General features: G+C 38.7%; 1 protein-coding gene across 1 annotated transcript in view; it reads left to right on the forward strand.

Moving 5' to 3' along the window:
- Window positions 1-27,948, forward strand: part of Cdc37 (cell division cycle protein 37) — a 65,778-nt gene that overhangs the window by 33,123 nt on the left and 4,707 nt on the right. Inside the window, exons 5-6 of the mRNA XM_067144507.2 lie at window positions 2,347-2,462; window positions 21,136-21,325. Of these exons, the coding sequence (XP_067000608.1) occupies window positions 2,347-2,462; window positions 21,136-21,325 (306 nt within the window). The remainder of the gene's footprint in view (window positions 1-2,346; window positions 2,463-21,135; window positions 21,326-27,948) is intronic.

The following is a 27,948-nucleotide window of genomic DNA, read 5'->3' on the forward strand; positions in this document are numbered from 1 at the left end:
TGACCTAGATACTAGACCCCTTTAAACAACAATCATCATCATCTTTAGCATTGATAATGGCATGACTCACTAGCATACAGACTGGACTGGAATGTACAAGCATTTAGAGCAAACAATCCAAACATTCCAGTGACTAAAACAGGGTTGCCAAACATATTGTTTGAATGCAAACAGCTATAGAGGGCATAGTGCACATGGCGTGAGCAGTACCATTTGGCATAAATAATAAATAAGAGGAAGATGGCTTAATATAATTTAATTTACTGTATCCACACAAGATATTAGTCACTATACTCTAGATACTATCAGGGCAAATGCAAACATTGTACATAATTCATTAACATGTATTCCAAGAGGAACTGTTTTTATCAAAAAAATTGGTGCTGTAATATGATTTTTCCTCACTTATAATGACTTTTAATATTCTAATCAGCCAGTTTTACTGTATGTTAAATATAATTTTAAAATGTTTATAATTCAATAAGGCCAATTTAATGTCCAATTAAGATATATTTTATGAAGAATTTTTTACAAAACTCAATACTGTAATCAACCTTTATAACATCTACAAGCAATTTGACGTCATTTACTATTTTTATATTCAAAAGATTGTATAATATTTATGACTTGTATTGTATATCATAAGAATTATTCTAGTCTTTGTATTTTAAATATACGAGTTTTGTGGTGTACACCCAATACAAAAACTTTGTTTAAGAACAAATTGTACATACATAAATTTTAAAATTATATTAGTGTGGTTTTCAGAATGCCTTGTAACAATTTTTTTAGGCTGATGATGGCAAGTATAGTTGTCGAAACTGGTCACAATAATGAGATCAAATAAATATGTGATGTATTAAAAACTTCACAGCCGGGCTAAGTGGCTCAGACAGTTAAGGCACTGGCCTTCTAACCCCAACTTGGCAGGTTCGATCCTGGCTCAGTCCAGTGGTATTTGAAGGTAATCAAATACGACAGCCTCATGTCGGTAGATTTACTGGCACGTAAAAGAACTCCTGCGGGACTAAATTCCGGCACCTCGGCGTCTCCGAAGACCGTAAAAGTAGTTAGTGGGACATAAAGCAAATAACATTATTATTATTATTATTATTATTATTATTATTATTATTATTATTATTATTATTATTAATAATAATAATAATAACTTCACAACTTTGTAGTATTGAATAGGTGGAACCACTTACCCATATTTCTTAATGTAAAACTGTAGCTGCGACGAGACTCAAACTCACGTCGTCGAGGTTCAGAGACAAGTGTAGTGACCACTCGGGAACTGCTCCGGTTGACTGCGGTGTAACTCTCCAAGTATATATGCATTACATTGGAATCAGGGATTCATCAGTTTTTTCGGACCGGGCGAGTTGGCCGTGCGCGTAGAGGCGCGCGGCTGTGAGCTTGCATCCGGGAGATAGTAGGTTCGAATCCCACTATCGGCAGCCCTGAAAATGGTTTTCCGTGGTTTCCCATTTTCACACCAGGCAAATGCTGGGGCTGTGCCTTAATTAAGGCCACGGCCGCTTCCTTCCAATTCCTAGGCCTTTCCTATCCCATCGTCGCCATAAGACCTATCTGTGTCGGTGCGACATAAAGCCACTAGCAAAAAAAAAAAGTTTTTTCGGAGATTATTAGGTTGCAGACCTGACATGTTTAAGTAAAATTTGTTCACCTTTTAGTGTTCTGTCAACTAACAATTTTTTGTTACCATCTGCAGACCTTATTTCTTTCATTTGAGGGCTGGATGTGACCTATGGGTCGTCTATTGAGAACCAGTGTCTCACTACATAATATTGATTCTTTAAATGTCCCTTTTCGTAATTGAAATCACCTCTTTTGTTAGTCAGACTGAGTGGCTTAGATGTTTGATGCATTGAGCTCAAGTTGGCACTTTCAGTCCTCGCTCTGTCCAGTGGTATTTGAAAGTGCTCAGATACGCCAGTCTCATGTAGGTAGGTTTACTGGCACATAAAAGAACTCCTGCTAGGACCAAATTCCAGCACCTTGGCATCATTGAAAACTGTGAAAAGAGTTAGTGAGACATAAAACCAATAACATTATCATTACTCCGTTTGTTAGATTCTGTATCTGTCACTTTTTTTTTTTTTTTTGTCACCAGTCTGTATTTCATTTTCTTAGGTGACAGAAATGAATTGATAGTTAGTGCTTCGCAAACCTTTGAGATTGGCTTCGCTGATTGAAGAGTAATGCACCTGACGCCAAACTGAGTGGATTTGCATTTGTTTCCTGAATTAATCTAGCATTTTAACCTGTAAATATTCAAAGATAACTTCTTTATCACATATGATATTTATGTATTTCTTTCAGAAACATGATCTCATGGAACATGTGGCTCATCAGTGCATCTGTATGCAGTACATACTGGAACTTTCAAAGCAGTTAAACGTGGATCCCAGAGCATGTGTCTCCTCTTTTTTCTCAAGGTACTCTCTCTGGTTTGTTCTTTCTATTTTGTGAAGCAAGATAGAGATACAGAGGGCTTTGCATATACTGTATAAACAAAGTTTGTACTAGAGAAAAAAAAAACAGTCTTGATTTTATAATGTATGATTTTGGGAATGTTAAGTCATGTAATACTTATTATAAGCTGGTGTGTTTTGAACATGCAACCAATATCATCTTCAGAGCAATAACAAAGATTTTAGTTGCAGCTGTCACTCCTTAGCAACTAGACTCAAGATAGAGAAACCCTGTTAGAAATGTAGTTTGTGCCAGGTATTTTTTTTGTTTCTATTTGTTTTACGTTGCATCAACACAGATAGGTCTTATGGCGAGTGTGCCAGGTACTTATAATACTTCACGACCTAACATCTCCAGAATTATACAGTATACAGTAGAAGTCTGTTATAGCATTTATTCAGCCTTTATTTTTCTTTAATGAGTTAATAACTGTTATCGGACACGATATTTACGCATTTATTACGAAAACGTGTTCTCCTCTTTCATTTCAAATTTTCTTTACGGAACAGCAGTCGACGGGTATTACTAATAGACTCCGATATCACCTTTGAATGTCGACGAGAGATCCCGCTAGCGGACATAGCGAGGAAATGATACCGAAGATGATCGATCACATGCAACATAATCACTGGGGTGCATAAATATTGGTAACAGAAAAAAATCGTGCACGCTTAATCGCTCGTAATAACGGATATATCAGTATTAGGCCTCTTGCTGTAACTGAAGGATAATACACAATTTAATATAGGAATTTTGAAGGGACAATCAAAAACTTTCTTTATAACGGGGTTCCCGTTATATGTCATACTTGCTATAGCGGAATTCCACTGTATTTCTGTTGAGTCATTTCTGTGAATCAGATCATTTATAAGGAATACAATACAACAATCAGTATGTACTTAATCATTTTACATCTAGTGGTTTTTTTTGTAGTGCAATTAAGTGTATTTACTGTAAATTCTTCATAAATTATCTTCAGTCAATTTTAGTGTATTTTCTTCATAATTTATCAATACCAACACATGAAATCTATACATACTGAAGAAATACTATACAGACTGAAATGTTAACACATCTGCCTAGCGTAATCATATGAACACTAAAACTCCCTTGCTAGCTAAACAAGGAGAAAACTGTCGAGATTTCCCATGTGGAAGTGGTTGTAGTATGGTGTTATACTGGGTGATAATATGCACAGTAATGGATTCAGGTCCAGTTTATTCAAATCTATTTTGCACTTGGAAAAGAAAGTCAGTAAAACTAATTAGCGGTCCTACCTGAAGTTCATTATGTTCCATTGCTTGAAATAAGCTGATCCACAGTATGGATCAGTGTATGCAATAATGGCCGCTCATTGCCATATACTGCTGAGCAAAACTTACTTACATATTATGAAAGTAACTGTCGCATGTTGTGTCACTGCCAAGTAACATAGCTCGATGAAACTTGAACCATTCATAGGAAGAACTTCTGCAGTATGGTATAGTAGGCAGCTGACAGGAATATGTGATGAGACAAAAAGAAATTACACTTTTATACAGATACAATAAATTACACATGAGTCACTGTGACTCATGCTGGTACCCTGGACATCACACCAAAAGGGACATGGTTCTTAAAAGCGTGTGTGATCAACACGGAGAGTGATGCATGCTCTGCAACGTGTTCCCATGTTGGCCACAAGATTGGCAAGGAGTTCTTATGATAGGGTGTTCCATTCCTTCACCAGCACGGTTGACAACTGTTGGATGGTCATTGGTGCATGTGGACATGCTGCAATACGTCTGCCCAACATGTCCCACATGTGCTCGATGGGATTTAAGTTAGGAGGAACAGGCAGGCCAGTCCATTTGCCGAATATCGTCTCGTTCCAAGAGCTCCTCCACCTCCGCTGTTCGATGCGGTCGTGCATTGTCATCCATAAAAATTAAGTCGAGGCTGAATGCACCCCTGAAAAGACGCACATGGGAAAGGAGTACACTATCACAGTAACGTTGACCAGTGAGTGTACCTCGTTCAAACATTTGGAGGTAAGTAAACCAATGCAACGTTACGCCTCCCCACACCATAACACATGGGACACCAAACTGATCATGTTTGACAATGTTCCTGGGTGCATTACGTGTTCCCACCTCTTGCCAGATGAGGGTACGTGTAGAATCACTACTCAGACTGAATCTGCTCCCATCTGAGAAGAGCATGCGACTTCACTCCTCATCGGTCCAGACCTGATGCTTTTGGCTCTCATACAGTGGTGCCGATGTGTGGGCTCAATGGAACACAACATAACGATAGTGAGGCACACAGACCACTCCCATGCAGTCACCATGCCTCTGTGGAGCACGAGATTGGGTGCCTTGCAGTCCTGTTAGATGTGGTTGCAATTGCATCCATTGTTTGACGGAGTTTTTTCTTACTTGTTGCACAACGTAGTGGCCATCTGTTGTTGTAGTTGACCGTGGTTGACCCCCTCCTCTCCTTCAGGCAGCAGTGCCTGTGGTTCAGAATGCTCTCCATGCCCGCCTGTGGTTCAGAATGCTCTCCATGCCCGCGAATGCTGTGAGCAATACCAAACTCCTGGGCTACACTTGTCACACTTCGTCCTCCTTCCAGTTTCCCAGTGATTCTTCCCCTTATGAAGTCATCCAAATGTTGTCTTCGCGCCATGGTGTGATGAATAACACCACCACAGTGTACCGTAACAATTCACTGATTGATCACATTGTCTTGTCCCATTCCTTCAGCTGCCTTATTTTGTGGGGCCAGACTCATTTGGTGCTATAGTCGAGCTGGCCTTATTCCAGGTTTCTATGCACATGTAGGAGATCTCTGGCAACATGTTACCGCTCTTTCATTCTTTTCCACCAAGTAGTTGATATGTTGCTTTATCTATCTCGTCTTTAAGTTTTGCACAGCAGAAGTTAAACAGTGGGTTGGTGCTAATAAAGTAATTTTTAAAACAACCAACGCTAAAGTTAAAGAAGCAAAATCACAAGATGGTCTTACAAAATCTCCAGCTGACACTCAGAAAAAGTAAATGGGTTAGTGTTTGTTACCTTATGGATACTAGAAAGGGACTACAGTAGAACCTCGATAATTCGAAATCGGTTAATTCAAAATCCCACGTAATTCGAAGAAGCTCTCATTCCCGGAAACATGAGATACAGTTTTGCATGTTATTTAAATTGTTTAATTCGAAATACGGATAATTCGTAATTCGAAGTACATTGTCGGCCCCATTACCGAAATTCAGTCTTTTAATTCGAAACTGCCTTTACATTTTAAAACAATAGTATGTTAAGAGTAATTTCAACTCGAAATTTATCCGCGTCATAATAGAACGCGTGTTCCGGAACGTGGAGGGGTAGCTTTCCGCACTTACACTCACTTCGGTGGGTCTACAGTGCGCTTCATGATTGCCAAGTTGAATGAATTTGGAATTCTTTTGTATTCAACCTTTTAAGGAACGCCGTAATATCACGCAACAGGCAGTGTGCGGGAAAACAGAATGCGCGAACTCTGGCGATGCGGACAGTTGACGAAAAAGCGTGGCTCATATAATAAATTCGTAGGCACCGAACAATACTGTCATTGATTGCTTTATTTTAATGCGAGCCCAAACGGTCTTATGGTTTTAAAGGAGAAAGTGCCAGCTGGAGAATCGTACAAGGGTCGGGGATGATGGTCATTGTAGTGCGTTGCAATTGCAATGCACATGGAAGCGAGAAACTTTATCCCCTCGTCATAGAAAAGTTCGATAAGTTACAATGTTTTAAGGGCGTCGGGCACTTTCCATCCCAGTACAAAGCATCTAAAAATGCAAACAGTACAGATATCCAAAAAATAATGCATTTGCACAGGGGGACCGGCATAATTTATCCTCGTCTTTGAATTGTGCGATTTTTTTTTTCTTTCGTTGTGTGAGGTTATGTTCGTCAGTGATTTATCCAAGTGCATTATTTGAACATTGTAAATGCACCTTGTTGGATACATTTCGGAAATAGCTTTTCCATGGCATTAGAAAGGTTTAAACTGTGAATCGAGGTGATTGCATGTATTAATGGGTCTTAGAATACTTTGTGACGCGGCAAGTGTTTACATTTCTGAAGTACGAGAGAAGTGCCATGGCGGGAAATTGTACAAGGATAGAGTCAAAGGAAAGTTTGATTTTAAGGGCATCGGGTCCTTTCTGTGTAAATACAAGGCATCTAAAATGCATACAGTATAGTACTCCAATGAATAAAGCACTTGCACATGGGAGCCAGCATAGATTTCTCCTCGTCTTTGAATTGTGCTTTTTTTCCTTTCGTTCTTCCATTGCGTGAGGTTATATTTGCCAATGAGATATGCAAGTGCATTATTTGAATACTGTACATACCTGCCAACTTTTAGAAACCAAAAATAGGAAGATTTTTTAATTCTTGTATTTCCTCACATATACTCCACCATAGTCTACGTGAAAACAGGTCAGGATAAAGGGCATACATATCTACAGTTACAGTGCGAACTGACCATTAAATTTATCTTAAACTAAGAAAACATAAAAATTGTTACAAGAAAATGTACCTAATCACTCTCATTTATGTAACTAATAATATTTGTCACACCGACACACGCAACAAAATGCATAATACCGTATTTTCTCGCGTAATTGACGCACTTTTTGACGAAAAATAAAGGAGAAAACTTTGGATGCGTGAATTATTCAAGGAATTCGGATGTTTACAAATTATTTACAATTCATTTACATTTAAAAGATACATAAAATATAATGCAAACACAATTGGTTCAACTCAATTGCGGTTATCGTCATTTGGCGCAAAATTCCGGCGTGAGATTTTTTCTGAAAAGTCAAATAGGGTACAAGTTAGACTCATGGGTTTGAAGTACCGACACTGGAAAATATTCTTCCCAATTCGAGCTAGCAATACGACCTGAATGACATACCGGCATAAAAAGAAAACTGTCCAACACGAGAAGGGGCGGGCGTCGAAGGAGGGACCCTGCTACATTACCCCAAACCGTTCGTATCCAATCTTGTATGAGTGAAGTATCCATCCACCCTTTTTCTTGAATACGAACGTGGATCACTCGCGGAAATTTTGCTTTAGGCATTGTTTTTTGTTTTGGAACAATGTAAGGTGCAAGCTTTCTGCCATCAGCTGTTACAGCAAGCACTGCAGTACATCGTTGTTTTTTGCTTCCAGTAGCGCGTACGATAACACTGTATGCTCCTTTCTTATCGACTGTTCGGCTTTGTGGTATATGGAAACTGATTGGCGTCTGATTTGCGGTTCCTACAAGGGAGATGGAATATTCCTTCATTTTACGCTTCTCAATCACAAAGCGATGAAAATGGTTGAAATCATTCGTCACTTTTTGGCATAATGTTGTTCTCCGTCGAAGAGAAATTCCATAAATTAATCAAGCCTCGGCTAACCTTCAAATCCGAGACATTGATTTCATGTGCCGCGGCTATTTCTCATTCTTAAATATACAGTATTTCTGAGAAACGGCTTATCCAACATTGCGTAACAAAATCATACAATTAAGCAGATATGTAATCCTCTACTTGCGGAAACATGCCGCTTTTTGGTCCGCGAAATGCTCTGCGAGACTTGTTGGCCGCTTGAAGTGCACTTCTGTTACCGCGGTAGCGCATGTTTCATTTGGACACTGAATACTTGCTGCCCGCTGCTCTATTCCCGTATGTTTCGGCGAAAACTGATCACCGCGAGTTCGTATGATGCAGTATTAATCGAATACTGTGGACTGACAAACAATTTTGAGATCACAGAATATCCCGTATCCGAAACACTCGTAAAACTAGTGCAGTGGGAACTCCTGCCGAGTGCCGGCTATAACAGCACGTTGCCCTGTATTTGGAATACCCGCTTTCGCAATAGGAAACCTGCTACTTGAGTAGTTGACATCTATTTCGAAACGCATCCGGAGCTGAGTGATGGATGTTCTAAGTTGTGGGTGCGTCAAATACGTGAACATTTCTTTTTCTCCACTTTGCACCCAAAAATATTGGGATGCGTAAATTATGCAATGGCATCAATTACGCGAGAAAATACGGTAGAGTCTTTTTATAGCCGGTAAAATGAACGGAAATTTATAGGCGTCACTGAACACTTGGAGATAACGTTTGTTATATTTTTTGGCCATAACGAGAAAAGAAAATACCAGAAACTGTCACCGACACAACCCCTTTAAAAACATTCAAGTCATTAAAATTATGCATTTAAATACGCGAAACTACCACATACAAAACAATTCAATATGTCCCATACATTATTAACATACGACTTTGACACAGGAGGAAAGCATAGAAATGCAAGGAAAAACACGTGGCCTACAACTCCGACGTAACTACGCACAGAAATGTTAACAGCGCGCGAACAACGCAATAACAAACTAATTCTTTCGTCCCGATTAACTGAGTCGTTAGCGTGCGCTAGCCTCTTGCTTACAGGACGATTGCCGTCCCGAATCCCCAGCTGTATAAAGCGCACAAGCTGCTGTGGTGAGCGGGAAACACGATACACGAAGGCGACGGATGAAACACTCACGAAATAAAGCAGCAAATAAATACGCTTGAAAATTGGGTTTCATAAATTAACAAGCACATAAGAATTTATCCTTTATCCTAGGGGAAGAGTATTGGCCTTACTAGAGGTTATATTAGTAAAAAATCGGAAGAAGTAAAAATAAATCGGAAAATCGGAAGACGAGTTAAAAACCGGAAAGTTTCCGAGTAAATCAGAAGGGTTGGCAGGTATGACTGTAAATGCACATTTTTGGATAAATTTAGGAAATATTTCTTTTTTCATAGCATTTGAAAGGTTTAAACTGAATCAAGGTTTACTGCATGCAGTAACGGGCCTTAGAATATTTCCTAACGCGGCAAGGATTGGTACTTCTGAATTGCGAATTGGCGGTTAATTCGAAATCACGTAATTCGAAGTCTGATTTTTGAGTCCCAACGACTTCGAATTAACGAGGTTTTACTGTACTATGAACGGGAAGGAATAAAGGAAGGGAAAATGGAAACCATCAAAATAACCAATGACAAAGGTGACAGCAGTAGAATTTATGATATGGGGAGCGGCAATAAATTTGATGAAAGTAATAGTGAAATGTCCCGAACAGAGCCTTTAGATGATTGGTGGCTACACACAGTATTGGATTTTTAAGTAAAGACTTAACATATGACATATTTTATTAAACTAAACTGTACCGGGCGAGTTGGCCGTGCGCATAGAGGCGCGCGGCTGTGAGCTTGCATCCGGGAGATAGTAGGTTCAAATCCCACTATCGGCAGCCCTGAAGATGGTTTTCCGTGGTTTCCCATTTTCACACCAGGCAAATGCTGGGGCTGTACTTTAATTAAGGCCACGGCCGCTTCCTTCCAACTTCTACGCCTTTCCTATCCCATCATCGCCAAAAGACGTATCTGTGTCGGTGCAACGTAAAGCCCCTAGCAAAAAAAAAATAAATAAATAAACTGTTTTTTTAAGAACATTTTCAGTTTTATCTTCCTTAGCACTGTGTTAAAAATGGAACGGGTTGTCAACTGCAGTTCTGTGAGCTTCGGTTTCCATTCTGTTTAGTAAGAAGAGGTGTTAGCTTGTGAAAACTTTAATTTTGGAGTGACAGTTGTTGCTGCGGGGGGGGAGAGAAGGGTTATACTTATGACAACTGACAGACAACATGTACAAGGCAGGCAGACAGGAGCAGCAGATAAGTAGATGACAGCATGTTGAGGTAAGCTGGAAACTCTCTTCATCTTGCTATCCAACGATCTCAGAGGCCAATTTGTTCTGAGGTACTTCTATGGTACCAACACATCATTGCAGGAAGCATGCCCTTAACTGCCTGGTCACCTAAATTAGGAACCCTAGGAAAATTTGCAAAGATCCACTGTGTCTAGTCATTCTGGAACATGTTAACATTCGACCAGCTACTCTGAGGGTTGAAATACTAATCATCACCACCCTGAGATTAAAATTAACAAGGACATTTTTAGGAGAATAACAAAATTGTAAAAACATTAAAGTCCACGCTCCATCATACCAATGTAAAATTACTGGACAACTTGAACTCCAAAGAGTTCAGTGAGTACATCACCAGTTAAAGCGACAAAATAACAAGATAGTTTTACAGAACTATGAGAAATTTCTAGCTGACAAGTTATTACTTAGAATATGCAACTGGAAGAGTAAGTTCACCAAACTATAAGAAAGTGTACATGGGAACAACTAATAACTATCTACCCTTGACAGAATTCAATGGAGGAAAATAATGAGATTGGTATGAATCTTCATGTCTCTAGAAGCCTGCAGAGCACGCACACACACTAGCATCCAGGTTCATGACCATTCAGAGTTCTACTGTTCTTGTCCTCTACCATCGGAACTTTAACAAAAAGTTTCTTTTTGTGTGCTTCTAATTCTGTCATTACCTGATAAGTCCCCATTCGCCATCAATATTCTAAACATGATTGTTATTAACATAAACAATATAGAAGTATTGCAGCAGACTTCCTCAATATAAAGTTTCACTGGGGAAAGAAAGTAAATCAGACTTAAGACAGACTTTCACGACAGCTAAATGACATAATAATACAGTAGAAGTCCGCTGTAGCAAGTGCGGCATATAACGAGAACCCCGTTATAACGACAATTTTTGTCTGTCCCTTCAAAATTCGTATATGAAACTGTGCATCATCCTTCGGTTACAGCGAGAACCCTATCAATGACGCATCCATTATTACTAGCGATAAAGCATGCACATTTTTTCCATGACCGATATTTATACATCCCAGCGATTATGTTGCATGCGTTACAAGTAATGCATGCGATTGATCACCTTCGGTATTGTTTCCTTGCTATGTCCACTAGCGAGTTCTCTTGTCCACATTCAGAGGTGATGTCAGAGTCGATTAGTAATACCTGTTGACTGCTGTTCTGTAAAGAAAATTCGAAATGAAAGAGAACTTTTCGTAAAAATGTGTAAATAACATGACTGATAAGTTATTGACTCGTTAAAAATAGAAACTTAATAAACACTTGCTTCATTTTAATGCTAATTACTGCAATTAAGTAAGAATGGGACACACCTTAAGATATGGCGGAGTGCATAATTGATTTCACAGGTTAGTTTATATTTTCTTACGTCTGGTTAAATTACAGAAAAGCTATCATCATGTAAATTTATAGCGATAGCAGTTGTTAATTTGTTAAAAATAAAAGCTGAAGTAAACTATCTCTTAATTTTAATGTTATATACTGAAATTAAGTAAGAATGTGATACACCTCAAGATATGGCAGAGTACTTCACTGATTTCAGAGGGTAGTTTATATTTTCGCGTCTAGTTAAATTTCGGAAAGGCTATTCCCATGTTAATTTTTAGGAGGAGGTTATCATTTCTCTACATGCATTTGCATGATACATATACACGATTAGGTTAGGTGACGCTGTTTGAAGAAGAAAACTGAAATGTTTGCCACAGAAGCCTCTGGACAGATACCGTATTTCTCTAAATCCAAGACAACATTTTTTTCTCTCAGAAACGCAACCTAACAGTAATGAACACCACTGGCAACTACCGCAGTAACCACGCTGCTTTGTGTCGCACACGCGAAACTTGTTGACAATCAACGCCCGCTTCTTTATTTTACATCGCTAGCTGCGGCAACCGGTTGTACAGTGCCTCTGTGTAACGTCACTGGATCTCGGGAAATAGTGAAGGGAGAATGACGTTCTATTAGCCTCTACAAAAACGTTTCTCAAATCTGGAGAATGGCATCAAAACACGCAAGCCTTTGAATTCTTAGAAAGGCCACGGCTCTGTGGTAGAGTTATAATGCGTCTACTGTACCTCTCGCTTAGTAAAATTAAGTTTTACAGACAACAGGAATATTTTCGTGATGGATCGTCGTATTGTAAAGATACGTGGAACAGGTATTGCCAGCACATTATCAACGAATGAAATTGTGAGGTATGTGCACGAAAAACGCAAGGGCAGAATGGCCGTACCACAGTGCAATAAAGTCGTTCGTTGACCTTCAATGTCCTCGTCATTATTAGGCCTATATCACTAGCCGCTGAAGTCGCCTGAACTCGGCAAGTGAGACGTGCGTGTAGCGGCAGTCGGTTGTGCCTGACGCTGAGTAAAAGTAACAGTTTTATAGACAGCAGGAATATTTTCCTGCTGAATCGTCGTATTGTAGAGATGCGTGGAATAAGTATTGCTGGCAAATTTTCAACAGGTTATCTTTGATATTATGGTGCTAATTTTAAGTTAATGGTGGAGACTTATCTCCCGTATGCAGTTATCAGACTGTGCCTCTTATAAGGGCTTCTGGTAAGTTCACCTGCATACACCCCAGCGTCAGTGGATGGGATCTGACACGACCCACTCTGATGAGTCTAGTGTCAGACCTAAGATGAAACGCTGGTTAATAGAGCGAACGCCTAAAAGGCCTTACATCTGATATGTTTTTGACATTTTTGACATGCTCTATTGGTGAAAAATATCTAAATCCCTCCATGGGAATTTAGAATTTTCCATTCGGAATTGCTAGGCGGGCAATAATTCCATTGTGGAGATTTATCTCCCGTATGCAGTTATCAGACTGTGCCTCTTATAAGGGCTTCTGGTGAGTTCACCTGCATACACCCCAGCGTCAGTGGATGGGGTCTGACACGACCCACTCTGATGAGTCTAGTGTCAGACCTAAGACGAAACGCTGGTTAATAGAGCAAACGCCTGAAAAGCCTTATATCTGATATGTTTTTGGCATTTTTTGTTATTAAAACCGTGGAAATAAAGAATAATTGTGCGGCCACAAAAAAAAAAAATTAAAAATAACGGCAAGGTTTGGTGTTGGCGTGAAGACAAAGATAGTCTAAAATTGCATACTGTACAAGAAAAGCGTTAATATGATTTTACAAAACAATTTTTAAGCCTGATTTTAATTTTTTGAAGGAAAAAGTGGATGTCCTCTTTTATTCAGAGAAATACCGTACTATACAGTAGAAGTCCGTTATAGCGAGTACGGCATATAACGAGAACCCCGTTATAATGATAACTTTTGTCCGTCCCTTCAAAATTCCTATATTAAACTGTGTATTATCCTTCGGTTACAGTGAGAACTCTTTCTCTGACGCATCCGTTATTACGAGCGATTATGTGCGCTCGATTTTTTTCGTTGACGATATTTATGCACCCAGTCATTATACTGCAAGCGATTGATTATCTTCGGTACCATATCGTTTTCTCGCTATGCCCACCAGCGAGCGCTCTCGTCGAGATTCGAAGGCAATGTCGGAGTCGATTAGTAATACCCGTCGATTGCTCTTGCGCATGGAAAATGAAAGAGAGAACATATTTTCGTAATAAATGCGTAAATAACGTGTCCGATAGCCGTTTTTAACTCGTTAAAGATATATGCTGAATACGCGATCGCTTAATTTTAATGCTAAATACCTCATTTAAGTAAGAATGAGATAGGCCTACACCTCAAAATATGGCAGAGTGCGTCATTGATTATGAGGTTCGTTTATATTTTCTTGCGTCTGTTAAATTACCTAAAGGCATTATCATGTAAATTTATAGCGAGAAGGTCATAATTTCTCTACTTCCGCTTGAAGTATGTTTTCATCATACATATAGTACAGATAAGTTAGGATATGTGACGCTACTTGAATAACAAAACTGAAACGTTGGCCACAAAATGCGATCGATCATCTTCAGTACAGTATAGTTTTCGCGGTATGTGCATTTGCGAGCTCTCTCATCAACATTCGAAGGCGATGGAGTCTATTAGTAATACCTGTCGACTGCTGTTCTCAAAAGAAAATTGTGTAACGTCACTGGATCTCGGAAAATAGTGAAGAGAGAATGACATTCTATTATCCTCTACAAAAACGTTTCTCAAATCTGCAGTATGGCATCAAAACATGCGAGCCTTCGAATTGTCAGAAAGGCCACGGCTATCAGTAGCAGAGTTATAACGCGTCTGCTGTACCTGACGCTTAGTAAAATTAAGTTTTATAGACAGCAGGAATATTTTCGTGATGGATCGTCGTATTGTAAAGATACGTGGAACAGGTATTGCCGGAAAATTTTCAACAGGTTCTCGTCGATGTTATGATGCCAATTTTAAGTTAATGGCTATCAAACACTCGGAAATGTATAATAATTGTGCAGCCGCAAGAAAATACGGCATAGGCCTAATTAAAGCCCATATTCGGCGTTACCGTGAGGACAAAGATAGCTTAAAAATGCGTACTGCACAAAAATGCATTCAGTTGCCCACAACAAGGACGCTTTAAAGAAGTTGAAGATGAAATTTTGAGGTATGTGCACAAAAATGCATGGGCGGAATTGCCATACCGCGGCGCAATAAACTCGTTCGTTGACTTTCAAAGTCCGCGATCAAGACCTATACATCGCTAGCCGCTGAAGTTGGCCAATCTGGCAAGCAAGACGTGCGTGTAGCGGCAGCCAGTTATATCTGACGCTGAGTGAAAGTACCAGTAACAGTTTTATGGTAAGCAAGAGTATTTTCCTGGTGGATAGTCTTTTTTTAGAGACGCGTGGAATGTGTATTACCGGCAAATTTTCAACGAGTTCCCTTCGATATTATGATGCCAATTTTAAGTTAATGGTTATTAAACCCGCTGAAATAAAGCGTAATTGTACAGCCGCAAAAAAATATGGCATAACTAAATCCAATGTTCGGCGTCTACAGTCTAAAAATGCGTAGTGTATAAGAAAAGACATATGATTTTACAAAGCACTTCTTAAGCCTGATTAAATTTTTTTTGAAGGAAAAAGTGGGAGTCGTCTCGGATTCGGAGAAATATGGTAATGTGTATTTTTCAGAATGAAATTAAACACACACTTTCATGTAATATCGGATTTCAAAAAACAACAAACAAGTAAGCCGCAGTGTGGATATTATCCGCGAAAACTCAAATTTTGAACAAACTGATTGCCATTTCATACTGAATTTAATGTGTGTGGGGTTTTCCCGACTTTTACAAAAATCAGATATAACGACAATCCGCTATAGCGAGTAAATTTTCCGCCATTATGAACTCTCGCTATAACGGACTTCTACTGTATTTTCTGTTTCACTTTGTTTAAGTCATATCTGGCTGTGAGAATAGTGATAAAATTCAAGGTTAACCCTTTCCCACGGAATATCTTTGACTCACTGTCGGGCGAAACCTAGAGTAATAATTTGCTTGTCAGGTATAGTTGTGGAGTACCTTCACTAAATAATTTATTCTGTAAAAACCACTTTATATCACTTTCAAATTTTGTAACAATGGAAAATACACTATAGTTATTCTAAAATGATACAATGAGATCACCTAATTAAACGCAAGACCCCCCCCTGTTCAGAATGATACATCAGGAAGCATCCAATATGGTGCATAATATTAAGTTGCTTGTTCTTGAAATCAGTCTAAATTGCTGCACATGATGGGGCTCTTATTTTCTTGGTAATGCAGAGAACGCAGGAATTCACCCTGAATCTACCTATTTATTTCATTTTCGGGATCAGTTGGATGAAGATATTTAGATAGCAAATCGTGCTTCCTCTCGGGCATACAAATTATAAACAATTTTTGTCTGAATGGGATTGGAAGATAAATTGATATTAGTTGGAATAGGCTATTATGTAATTAAGTAGAGGCTCATAGTCCGAAACAGAATTAAAACTGATAATTATGGTTTTTTTTACAAGTAGGCCTAATATTTTAAAAGGAGACGGTACCTGAATGAACATTTCTTGTCCTGTGCCGAATTTCGATTTCTCTTAGATTCATATCCTGTCCCAAATGCTTCCCATACCATTTTTATTATCATACCTACAACTTCAAACTCACTACCATTGCATTTGTCAACATATTGATCTAATTTGTAAGAAATATCCTCCGCATTCAACTGGTTATGAGCAGCCATGTTGCTGCAATGTGTTTACATTCAGTCAGCTGTCTGTTCTATCTAAGAAAACGTATAAAAGAACACTTTATTTCAGGATTCCGTGCATGCCAGTAGTATCTAGGAAGGGTAGGGAATTCACTGGTTCCAAAAAGTTATATGTTTAGCAGACAGATGTCAGAGGAAGTCTGTTTGAAAGTCGAGTACGCTTTACTACGCAACCCGCGGGAGACAATGTGCGACTTCAGTACGCTTTACTACGCAATCCTCGGGAAAGAGTTAATATGAAGACAGTGAAATATTCATGGGAAATTGTAACAAAACTAATTTTGTTGTGGTTTTGAATGGAGAAGTATATTCCCTGGAGCTCATGAAGTGTTTGCAGCTGTTCCTGACGTGATATTCCATCATGCATTTTTCAAAATCTAGATCCTGTCCCTGTTAAAATAAATATAGGATTATGTAATTGTACTCAAGTTAACACATTGCAGTTTGTGTAAATGTAGAGTAGATTACCTTAAATCAACCAAAGTTTCATTCCTTAAACAAAAAATTGCTTTATAATAGTAACTGTTACAGGTAACATAACCTGTATCATCTAACAAATATAAACACATGTATGGCGCGAATGACTAACACAAGCGTCTAGCATGATCATATAATCACACAGTGTTTTAAGTACCTATAGGAGTAATATTTTGCAATTATATGTAAATTCACTGCATTGTAACATGAACACAGATCATTTCTGAACTTGTTATGCATATGAGTTGTGTAATCTAATAATGTAAACACTTATGTAATATCAAACTTACTGGAAGCACCCCTTGTTCATGTGCTTCGGTGACTGTCAAAAGGCCTTTGATGCATTTTGTGGATGAAATTGTGATATGTTCTAGAGCAAGTAGGAATTCCATCTTATTTCACTTATAAAAGGCTTGTACAGTAATAACTTGGCCAGAATAAGAGTGAATTGTGAATTATCAACATTTAAAGTTTCTTAAAGGTGTGAGACAAGAATGCATCTTATCACCTCAGCTGTTTAACATCCACAGTTTATAAATAATGAGGCATGCCCTAGACAACTAGGAAGGAGGATTCTAAATTGGTGGGAAGAGAATGACTTACGTTTTGCGGATTACACCACAATTGTAGCCAGCAGCGTACAGGAGCTCGCCGAGATAATGGATCGTTTCCAACATGAAAGTCCCATTCTTGGTATGAAGATTAATTGGAGCAAGACAAAGTTAATGATCGTCAACAAAGGTGCAGCGGTTCAGCTACCACAGCACCTAAGCAACCTCCAAAGAGTTTGTGAGTTTAATTACCTGGGTTCAATAACAGCAGATACAGGTATCTGTGAAAAGGAAATCAAGCGTCGCATCTTGCTGAGACGTATAGCTATGGCAGAATTAAAGAAGCTCTGGCAAGATAGAGCAGTTGCACTTAATTCGAAGAAAAGGCTAGTTTTCTCACTCATCTTCTTGATATTCATGTATGGATGCGAGACTGGGACCATAAAAGTTAAAGATGGAAAGCCATGCAATACTGGAAAGGATGTTGCAAATAACCAGAATCTAGAAAGTTGGAATTCAAGACAGTCTATGCCAAGTTATGTGCCAGAGAATCCTGCAATTCTTTGGTCACTTTGTGAAGAGAAAGGATGACAACTTGGAAAAACTAATTGTCCAAGGAAAAGTTTATGGCAAAATGTCAAGAGGACGAATCACAAAAGGATGGGTTGATAAAATCAGAGAGATTGCTAACTTGCCATGGAGAACTGCTGTCCAGAAGATGCAAAATCGCACAGAATGGCATCAATTTACGGGAAAGCAACAAAGTCCTTGGGTCACAGTACTCAGTCAGGAGTGTAATGACTAGAGAGAGAAACTTTTTTTTTAAATCTGATATGTAAAATATCACTGTCTACTTTGGGTATGGTGATTTTAGACTAGAAACATCCAAATGTTTTGTCATTGAACGACTGACTACTTACGATATGCAAAGAATACTTTCAGCTGAAAACATTTGACTATTCGGTCGAAGGTTCAAGGCTCATATCACCCGACTAGTCAATAGCGCTTTTCAGTCTATAGGGCCTATCTCTAATCATATTCAATAACAGATACAAAAATTGTGGAAAACACTATGCAATATCCTCACCAATGCTGCCAGTCTGCCAGTACAAATGAATGCATGGTTGCTGAATGCTAATGATTTATGCTAAATGCATATGCTTTTTATGTAAAGAAATTTTTTTTTTTTTTTTTTTTTTTTTTTTTTTTTTTCAGTGAATACTAAAATCTCAACTAAATCCAGACATGAGCAGTATAAAATTTGCATTTCTTTCTTGATAGAAACCTATTTTTGCTAGTAATTTAACGTTACACTATCGCATTGAAGGTTTTCGACAACACGAGGATGGGAAAGTAATAGGGTTGGGAAGGTAGCAGCCGTTGCCTTAAGGTACAGCCCCAGCATTTGTCTGGTGTGAAAATGGGAAACCACTGAAAACTATCTTTCAGGCTGCCAACATTAGGATTTGAACCCACCTCATGAATGCAAGCTCAGCTACGTAACCCTAAACACTAATTAAAATCCATTACAGTTAGAAGAAAATACATTGCCTTGGCAACACTGATTTACACTATAGTAAAAACTAACATCTGGTGGCCTCTGGCGATATTTTTCAAAGCATTTTCCCATTGCATTGCTCGAGGATGTCTATGTTACTAGTTGTGCCAGTGATACCAATTATACTGTAAGCTGAGGGGCATTTTTTTTTAACCAAGAAAATCGCGTCCGGGTGAGTTGGCCATGCAGTTAGGGTTGTGCAGCTGTGTACTTCCATCCGGAAGATAGTGGGTTCGAACCCCACTGTCATCAGCCCTGAAGATAGTTTCCCATGGTTTCCCATTTTCACACCGGGCAAATGCTGGAACTGTACCTTAATTAAGGCCACGGCCGCTTCCTTCCCACTCCTAGGCCTTTCCTATCCCATCGTTGCCATAAGACCTAGCTGTGTCGGTGCGATGTAAAGCAAATAGCAAAAGAAAATCACGAAGAAAGGTCAGTTTACAATCGGGTAAATAGGGTAACTGTTTCAGAATTGCAAGTTTTTCTGGCAAAATTACCAAAATTATCAACGTATCGTGCCTTTCATACCATGGAAGAAAGGTAGTGTTGCAAGGTTGAAGTGGCTAGAAAACGTTAAGTGGATGGAGGCCACTCGAACACGAAGAAATTATTTTGAAAAGATTGTTCTGGGATGAAGACCAATTGGACACCCTAGAAAGAGACAAGAGAAGATATGGAGAAGAGAGGAGAAACATGGGATGCCCTAGAGATAAGAGAAGCCTACCAGGACCATAATAAATAGAGGCACATCATTCTTAAACATCCTACTCGGCTCGCTGGAAGGAATTCGTAATGATGATGACCTCCTATTTCCTGTGCCATGGTGCATGGCTCTGATGGTTGAGGTGCTGGCCTTCTGACCCCAACTTGGCAGGTTCGATCCTGTATCAGTCTGGTGGTATTTGCAGGTGCTCAGATATGTCAGCCTTGTATCGGTAGATTTACTGGTACGTAAAAGTACTCCTGCAGGACTAAGTTCCAGCACCTTCATGTCTCCGAAAACCTTTTAAGTAATTAGTGGAATGTAAAGCCAGTAATGTTATTATTTCCTATTTATAATTATTTACAGCCCCCGTCTGTGTACATTCTTTTTCTTTTGCTTCTGATTTTGGTCTGCTTTGGACTGTGAGAAATAACTGGTTTACTAGTTCATCCCTTTTCCTCTCAGATTTTTTTCATCATTTCACTGAGGTTCCTCTTTTATACTGAGCAAGTGGTCATGATCATAGGTTCCTAGAACCCCTTGAATTTATCAACCAGAGTTTGAAACCCTGCTCTATTCCAGATCTCATTTGTATGGATCCCAATGTCGTCAATGTCTTTTCTTGTCTTCTGAACCCATTTTGCGATTGTTTTTATTTCGGTGATGTAGTTGAAAATTATTGTTGTCAGCCTACTCTGACTAGTTCTCGTAAGATATCCATAAAATTTCAATCTTCTGTTGTACATTATGTCTGAATAGATCATTTTTCTCTTCCCTTAACTTATTCTAGGATCTTCCTTAGAATTTTTCTTTATTTCTTTCTTTCTTCTCTAACTGCTCAGTTTCCATTTTTTTTTTATTCCCTCCCAGGCATTCTGAGGTATACAGTACTTCATTATGTGCCCTCAACACTACTGTGTTTATGCTATTAGTGATTGAGGAAACAACTACATTTTTTAAGAATGTATGTGGTAATTTTGTGGTACAACATACATTATTTTGCTGAGTTTGATCATTTTCTGTATTCCATTTAAAATCTAGCGATCTAGTGTATTGAAAGTTGAATAGATATAGAGTATGATTTGAGAAGTAGTTTTTATAAAAATGAAATTTATATCAGGAAAATACTAGTTTATGACACAGTCTGCTAATATAAGTAGATTGTCATTGTAAGTACTCATCACTATGAAAATTTACATATATTATAGTCCCATGTTATCATTTCTTTTCTTATGCTCGATATGAAATATGATTTTCTTATTGGAGATATTCATGCAGTCTGTATCCAAATTAAAATAGTCTGTATTTTTAATACCCTTTTCTCTTTTAGAATTCAGGTTGCTGAACCAGAATACAAAAATTCATTCCAAGATGAACTGAACTCTTTCAAAGAACGGATTCGGAAACGAGCTGCAGAAAAACTTCAAGAAGCAATGCGAGAAGCAGAAGAAGAGGAGCGACAAGCAAGACTGGGACCTGGAGGTTTGGACCCCGTAGAGGTGTTTGACTCTCTGCCTGATGTAAGTAGAATAATTGACTTACCAGCTGCTATTAAGAAGTCATCAGCATAGGCCGAATTGCTTATTACATTTCCACCTAACTGAATAACTCCCTGCCACTTTATACTTTTCAGTAGATGCACGATGAACAGTTAAGGTGAAAGATTACAGCCTTTCCAAACCCCTGTAAATACCTTGAACCAAGAACTCATTCTACCATCAATTCTCACTGTAGCCCAATTGTCAATATAAATGCCTTTTAATTGTTTTTAGTAATCTACCCTCAATCCCATATCCCGCAGTACGGCTATCATCATCTCCCTCGGTACCTTCTCCAGATCTACAAAACAAGAATATAACAGCTGTCTATTCCTCTGGTAGCATTTTTCACTTACTTGGCACATACTGAAATTCTGATCCTGACATCCCCTCTATGGTCTGAAACCACACTGGTTATCATCCAACTTAATCTCAACCACTGTTTACACCCTCCCATTCGAAAAAGACAATAGACAAATTGTTTAAAATAATGTGGAAGACATTTTAAAAGTTTTTAAAAACCCTTTGTGAGTCACTATGTTAACATCAAGTCAGCCACCAGCTACAAAAGCCACAACAGATTCCAAAGGGACCAGTAGGGAGACTCCCAAATAACAATAACATCATCACATTGGCCAACAGAAAATATTTCTCTATTGTGCCTCAATTGCAGTCAAGAGGAGTTTGCCCAACTAGACTTGAAGAGACCTTTTCTTATTGTTAACTAGCAGTTACCCGCGGCTTCGTTCACGTGGAATACCTATTTACACATCTGTAACATCTTCATTTTTCAGATATAAGTATCCCCATAAAAAGAATTCAACCCCTTTTAACAGTCCTTCCCCCACCCGAAAACAAAAAATACATATTTCTCTTTTTTTTAAGTAGATTCAAAATAGCAATTTTCATATCTGTAAAATCTTTAGTTTTTGAGATATAAGCATCGTCATAAAAAATTATTCGACTCCTTTTTTTCACTTCTTTTATCCCTTGTTAAGTGCCTTTTCCGAAAACAAAAAGATACGTGTTCTTGTATTTTTAAACGACTTTCCAACACCAAGTTTCATGTCTGTAACATGTTAAGTTTTTTACATATACTGTAGATATACCGGTACTCATTTTAAAATTCGCCTGCTTTTTTCAATTCTTTTCAGCCCCTTAATTGGATTTTCTGAAAAGAACAAAATATCTGCTTCTTTGTTTTTAAAGGATATTCAAAATACCTACTTTCACATCTGTAACATCTTCAGTTTTTGAGATAAGTAGCCTCATAAAAAGAATTGTACATTTTCTTCACTTCTTTCCACACCCTCCCCCCTTAATTGGACTTTCCATAAGCAAAATATACATGTTTCTTTATTTTTAAAGGAGATTCAAAATACTGACTTTCATGTCTGTACATTTTCCGTTTTTGAGATACAAGTATCACCTTTTCTTTTAGAGTTAAAAATTTCCTCGGAGCCATGTTTAGTCCCTGCTTCATTGACAGAACTTCTTGTTCTTCTTCCACCTCACCGTCGTCATCACTTTTTATTCCTGATTCGGGCTCTGTAAAACGATAACAAGTTTTATTCAAAATGGTCCTTTTGTACGACTAATGAAGGCTGCTATGGATAGCTAGAAATATTTACGAAGTGCAGTGAATTAAATTAAAGTTGAAAATTTAGCTTAAAATAATTAATAACTGTCTATCACAAGAAGAAAATGAATGAGGAGTTGAGGTGCAAACAAACATGGACCTTACGATATGTGCAACACACAATTACTGTATAACTTGATAACACAGAAAGCTTCCCGTAAAGTGCGTCCTGGAGTCGGGACTGCCAGTCGCCCTCGAGATCGTCACTGCAAGGAATATTATCTTCTTTGGCTTCAGTATCATGCGTCAATCCAGCTGTCGTTGCTAAAGTCTGAAGTTCATCATATTCATTTCGAACCTCTACCTCTGCTTGTTTTTCAGCTGTAGAATTAGCGATGCTGTATTTTGCAAAGCATTTCCTGATTGTGGTTTCGCTGACTACATTCCAGGCTGCATTTGTCCACGAAACTGCATCGCCAACATTGATCTTCATCAAATCAAAAGCTGAGTCTGCTTCATCCATGTGTGCCACTAACAACCGTAAAACCCTCATACAATAGTCTAATTTGAATGCTTGAATGATTCCTTGATCCAGTGGCTGAAGATGAGAAGTAGTATTGGGTGGAAGGAACAAGAGTTTTACATTTGAAAGGCGTATTTCTGGATGACACATAGCATTATCTAGCAATAAGATCACGTTACGGTTTCTGGCCTTCATCTTGGAGTCCAAAGCTAAGAGCCAATTCTCAAATATTGCTGACGTCACCCAAACCTTTTTATTCACATGCCATTCGACATGTGGGTCTCATCTTCAATACGGAACAATAATGAGAGTTCTTACTTGTAATCTCAAGGATTTACCGATTATTAGAGGATTTTCCTATTCACCGAGTGCGTTACAACAAAACATGATGGTGATTCTTTTGACATTTTCCCACCCTTGCAACTTTCATTCTGCAAAGTTAGTGACTTCTTCGGGATCGCCCTCAAGAACAGACCCGTTTCATCAACATTCAAAATGTCTTTCAGTTCGTAACTATTCAAAATGTCTGGTAACCTATCTTTCCAATCCGCTACTTCAGTCACAGACACATCACCACCTTCTCCACAGACTGTTTTGAAACGAATGTTATGACGTTTTCTAAAACAATCTAACCAACCATTGCTAGCTACAAAATTCTCAACTTTCAGATTATTTGCGATTTCTCAAGCTTTTCCTTGTAACGTTGGTCCACTCACACAGAGTTTCTTCACTCGAGCACACTTGAACCACTTACATACTGCAACGTTCACTTTGAAAAAACTGACTCCCGCTTTCTTTTCACTCCTTGATTCCTATTTTTCCTACCATTCCTTTAAAATTTCAGTTCTATTCTTCACAATAGTGTTTACTTGAGTTTTCCCTCAGTTGAATTTTCCAGCAAGCTTTGTCACTGAAAGTCCCTTGTAACTTTCTATAATCATATTTCTTCTTGCCTCGAAATCTAAACAGGATCGTCCCTTGTTACTCATGTTTAACAGACAACTGAAATGCTACGGTTTTTCTGTCTCACTAATTAGCACCTGTACTGTCTTTTCCTTCTCAAGTTGACTACCTGAGCTCGACCTTATCAGCGACAATCTGAGTTATGAATAGAATGATGCAGGAAGGGAAGAAAATCCCCTGGTAACTTGTGAGTCAAAAGTCTCTGGCAGCATTTCTGGGCGATTCGAATTCTCGGAATAGGTCTATACACCACTAGGTAGAACTGCATTCCAATGTACCTTCTCTCCCCTTGCACTCGAAATAGTACAAACATTCAAAAGGGATTTCCTTATGTCTGAAGAATGGTTTTAAAAGAAAGGACGACATGTGGTCCAGCGTAATAAATTGTCCTGCAACGTGTAAAGTGTCCTCTTAAGTCAAGTGGATGGGACAAATGGCAATGTCCGCTGTCCGGAGTTCGAGGTGTCTTCTTAAATGAGGCCAGTTTAATACTTGTCTTACGTAAAATAAAATCGGTTCCGAGGAAAATTGTGCATATAGGGAGGTGTCCGCTGAGTAAGGGTGTCCGTTAGGGCAGGTTCGACTGTAACACAAGTCCAGTAAACGCTTCCCATTCTTATGAGTTTCCACATCTTCTCTATATTTACCCATTACCTGTCATATCTTTCAGTTCTGTTTCCAACTCTCGCATTTAAGTCACCTGTTATCACAATAGTGTCCTTGGTATTGATCCTGACTACGCTGTCACTTGGTACTTCATAAAAATTGTCAACTTCATCCTCATCTGCACTATCGTATGGTGAATAGACTGAGACAGTTCTCATCCTAATTCTTCCAACTGCTAAATCTACCCACATCATTATCTCATTTATATGCATCATAGAAACTATGATTTATCTGTGTACAGTAAAACCTCGTTAATTCGAAGTCGTTGGGACTCAAAAATCGGACTTCGAATTACGTGATTTCGAATTAACCGCCAATTCGCAATTCAGAAGTACCAACCCTTGCCGCGTTACTAAATATTCTAAAGCCCGTTACTGCATGCAGTTAACCTTAATTCACAGTTTATACCTTTCAAATGCCATGAAAAAAGAAATATTTCCAAAATTTATCCAAAAATGTGCATTTACAGTATTCAAATAATGCACTCGGATTTCTCACTGGTAAACATAACCTATCGCAACGAAAGAAAGGAAAAAAAAAGCACGATTCAAAGACGAGGAGAAATCTATGCTGGCTCCCATGTGCAAGTGCTTTATTAATTGGATTACTATACTGTATGCATTTTAGATGCCTTGTATTTACACAGAAAGTACCCGATGCCCTTAAAATCAAACTTTTATATGACTATCCTTGTACGATTTCCCGCCATGGCACTTCTCTCGTACTTCAGAAATGTAAACACTTGCCGCGTCACAAAGTATTCTAAGACCCATTAATACATGCAATCACCTCTCGATTCACAGTTTAAACCTTTCAAATGCCATGGAAAAAACTATTTCCGAAATGTATCCAACAAGGTGCATTTACAATGTTCAAATAATGCACTTGGATAAATCACTGACAAACATAACCTCACGCAACGAAAGAAAAAAAAATCGCACAATTCAAAGACGAGAATAAATTTTGCCGGTTCCCCTGTGCAAATGCATTATCTTTTTGGACTTCTGTACTGTTTGCATTTTTAGATGCTTTGTATTGGCATGGAAAGAGCCCAACGCCCTGAAAACGTAGCTTATGGAACTTTCCTATGACGTGGCGATAAAGTATCTCGCGCTCACGTGCATTTTCTCTTTGCTAAGACCCCCATCCCTCACCCTTGTACGATTTCCAGGCTGGCAATTTCTCCTTTAAAACTATAAGACCGTTTGGGCTCGCATTGAAATAAAGCAATGCAGTTTTACTGGCAATGACAATATTGTTCAGTGCCTACGAATTTATTATATGAGCCACGATTTTTCGTCAACTGTCGGCATCGCCAGTGTTTGCGGATTCTGTTTTCCCGCACACTGCCTGTTGCGTGATATTACGGCGTTCTTTAAAAGGTTGAATACAAAAGAATTCCGATTTCATTCATCTTAGCAATCATGAAGCGCACTGTAGATGCACCGAAGTGAGTGTAAGTACGGAAAGTTACCCCTCCACGTTCCGGAACGCCTATTATGAAGCGGAGCGGATAAATTTCGAGTTGAAATTACTCTGTAACATACTATTGTTTTAAAATGTAAAGGCAGTTTCGAATTAAAAGTCTGAATTTCGGTAATGGGGCCGACATTGTACTTCGAATTACGAATTATCCGTATTTCGAATTAAACAATTGAGAAAACATGCAAAACTGTATCTCATGTTTCCGGGAATGAGAGCTTCTTCGAATTAGGCGGGATTTTGAATTAACCAATTTCGAATTATCTAGGTTCTACTGTAATAGTAGTTCTGTTGTTCATTAGGAATACTATTGCATACAATCCTGTCCCACACTCTGCCCTTGCCCTTTTAATACCTTTTAAGAACACTTTATAATTGCTGCTCTCTCTTCCACATTACGTCCCCTTACCCAAATATCATTAACTTCTAACACGTCCGGGTGCATCCGCTTTCCTGACGCAGCCAGTTCTACTCTCTTTCTTCCATAAGCCCCATTAATAGGTCCCCATCAGATTTAATTTTGTTCACCAATTCGTTTAAATCATTATGTAGAGTGGAAAAGATCTCAAGTGCTGAAGTTAACACGGTTATATGAGCAGTTTACCTATCTGTATGATGTTACGGAGTAAAGTGTATCATAATAGGATGAAACAAGAGGATGTTCTAAGTAGCACCTGTATCTCTCTCCACAATATTTGACCTAACACAAGATAAATTAAAAAGCGTAAGGAGCCAGTACTTAAGAGGAAAAAAAGCTACAGTGGAGAAATCAAGAAAAGTGATGCCGGAGCAAGTGGTGTACAGTAAAACCTGCCAAACCGGGCGAGTTGGCCGTGTGGTTAGGAGCACGCGGCTGTGAGCTTGCATCCGGGAGATAGTGGGTTCGAATCCCACTGTCGGCAGCCCTGAAGATGGTTTTCCGTGGTTTCCAAATTTCACACCAGGCAAATGCTGGGGCTGTACCTTAATTAAGGCCACGGGCGCTTCCTTCCAACTCCTAGGCCTTTCCTATCCTATCGTCACCAAAAGACCTTTCTGTGTCATTGCAAAGCCATTAGCAAAAGAAAAAAAACCTGTCAAGTTGACTACCTCTTTAAGATGATCAACTGCTGACATTGACCACATTTTCATGGAACTGGAAAATTCTCATTAGTTTATACGTATAATTTCTGTAAGTCGGTCTAACTTGAATCTTAACCACTAACTGGCTATATTTCAAACTTAAGTTGACCATTTTAGTTCAAACTTAGTGTGGTGTTTACCCATATTCCTCTTATTATAACAAGACCACATTCCAACCATCTTGCCACCCTCCTTAATTGTCTCTTTAAATTGTGATGTACAAGTAGTAGACATGGATGGGTTTCTCAACTTAAAATTGGTATGGGTTAG

Source organism: Anabrus simplex, chromosome 3 (assembly GCF_040414725.1).
Source record: "Anabrus simplex isolate iqAnaSimp1 chromosome 3, ASM4041472v1, whole genome shotgun sequence".
NCBI lineage: Eukaryota > Metazoa > Arthropoda > Insecta > Orthoptera > Tettigoniidae > Anabrus > Anabrus simplex.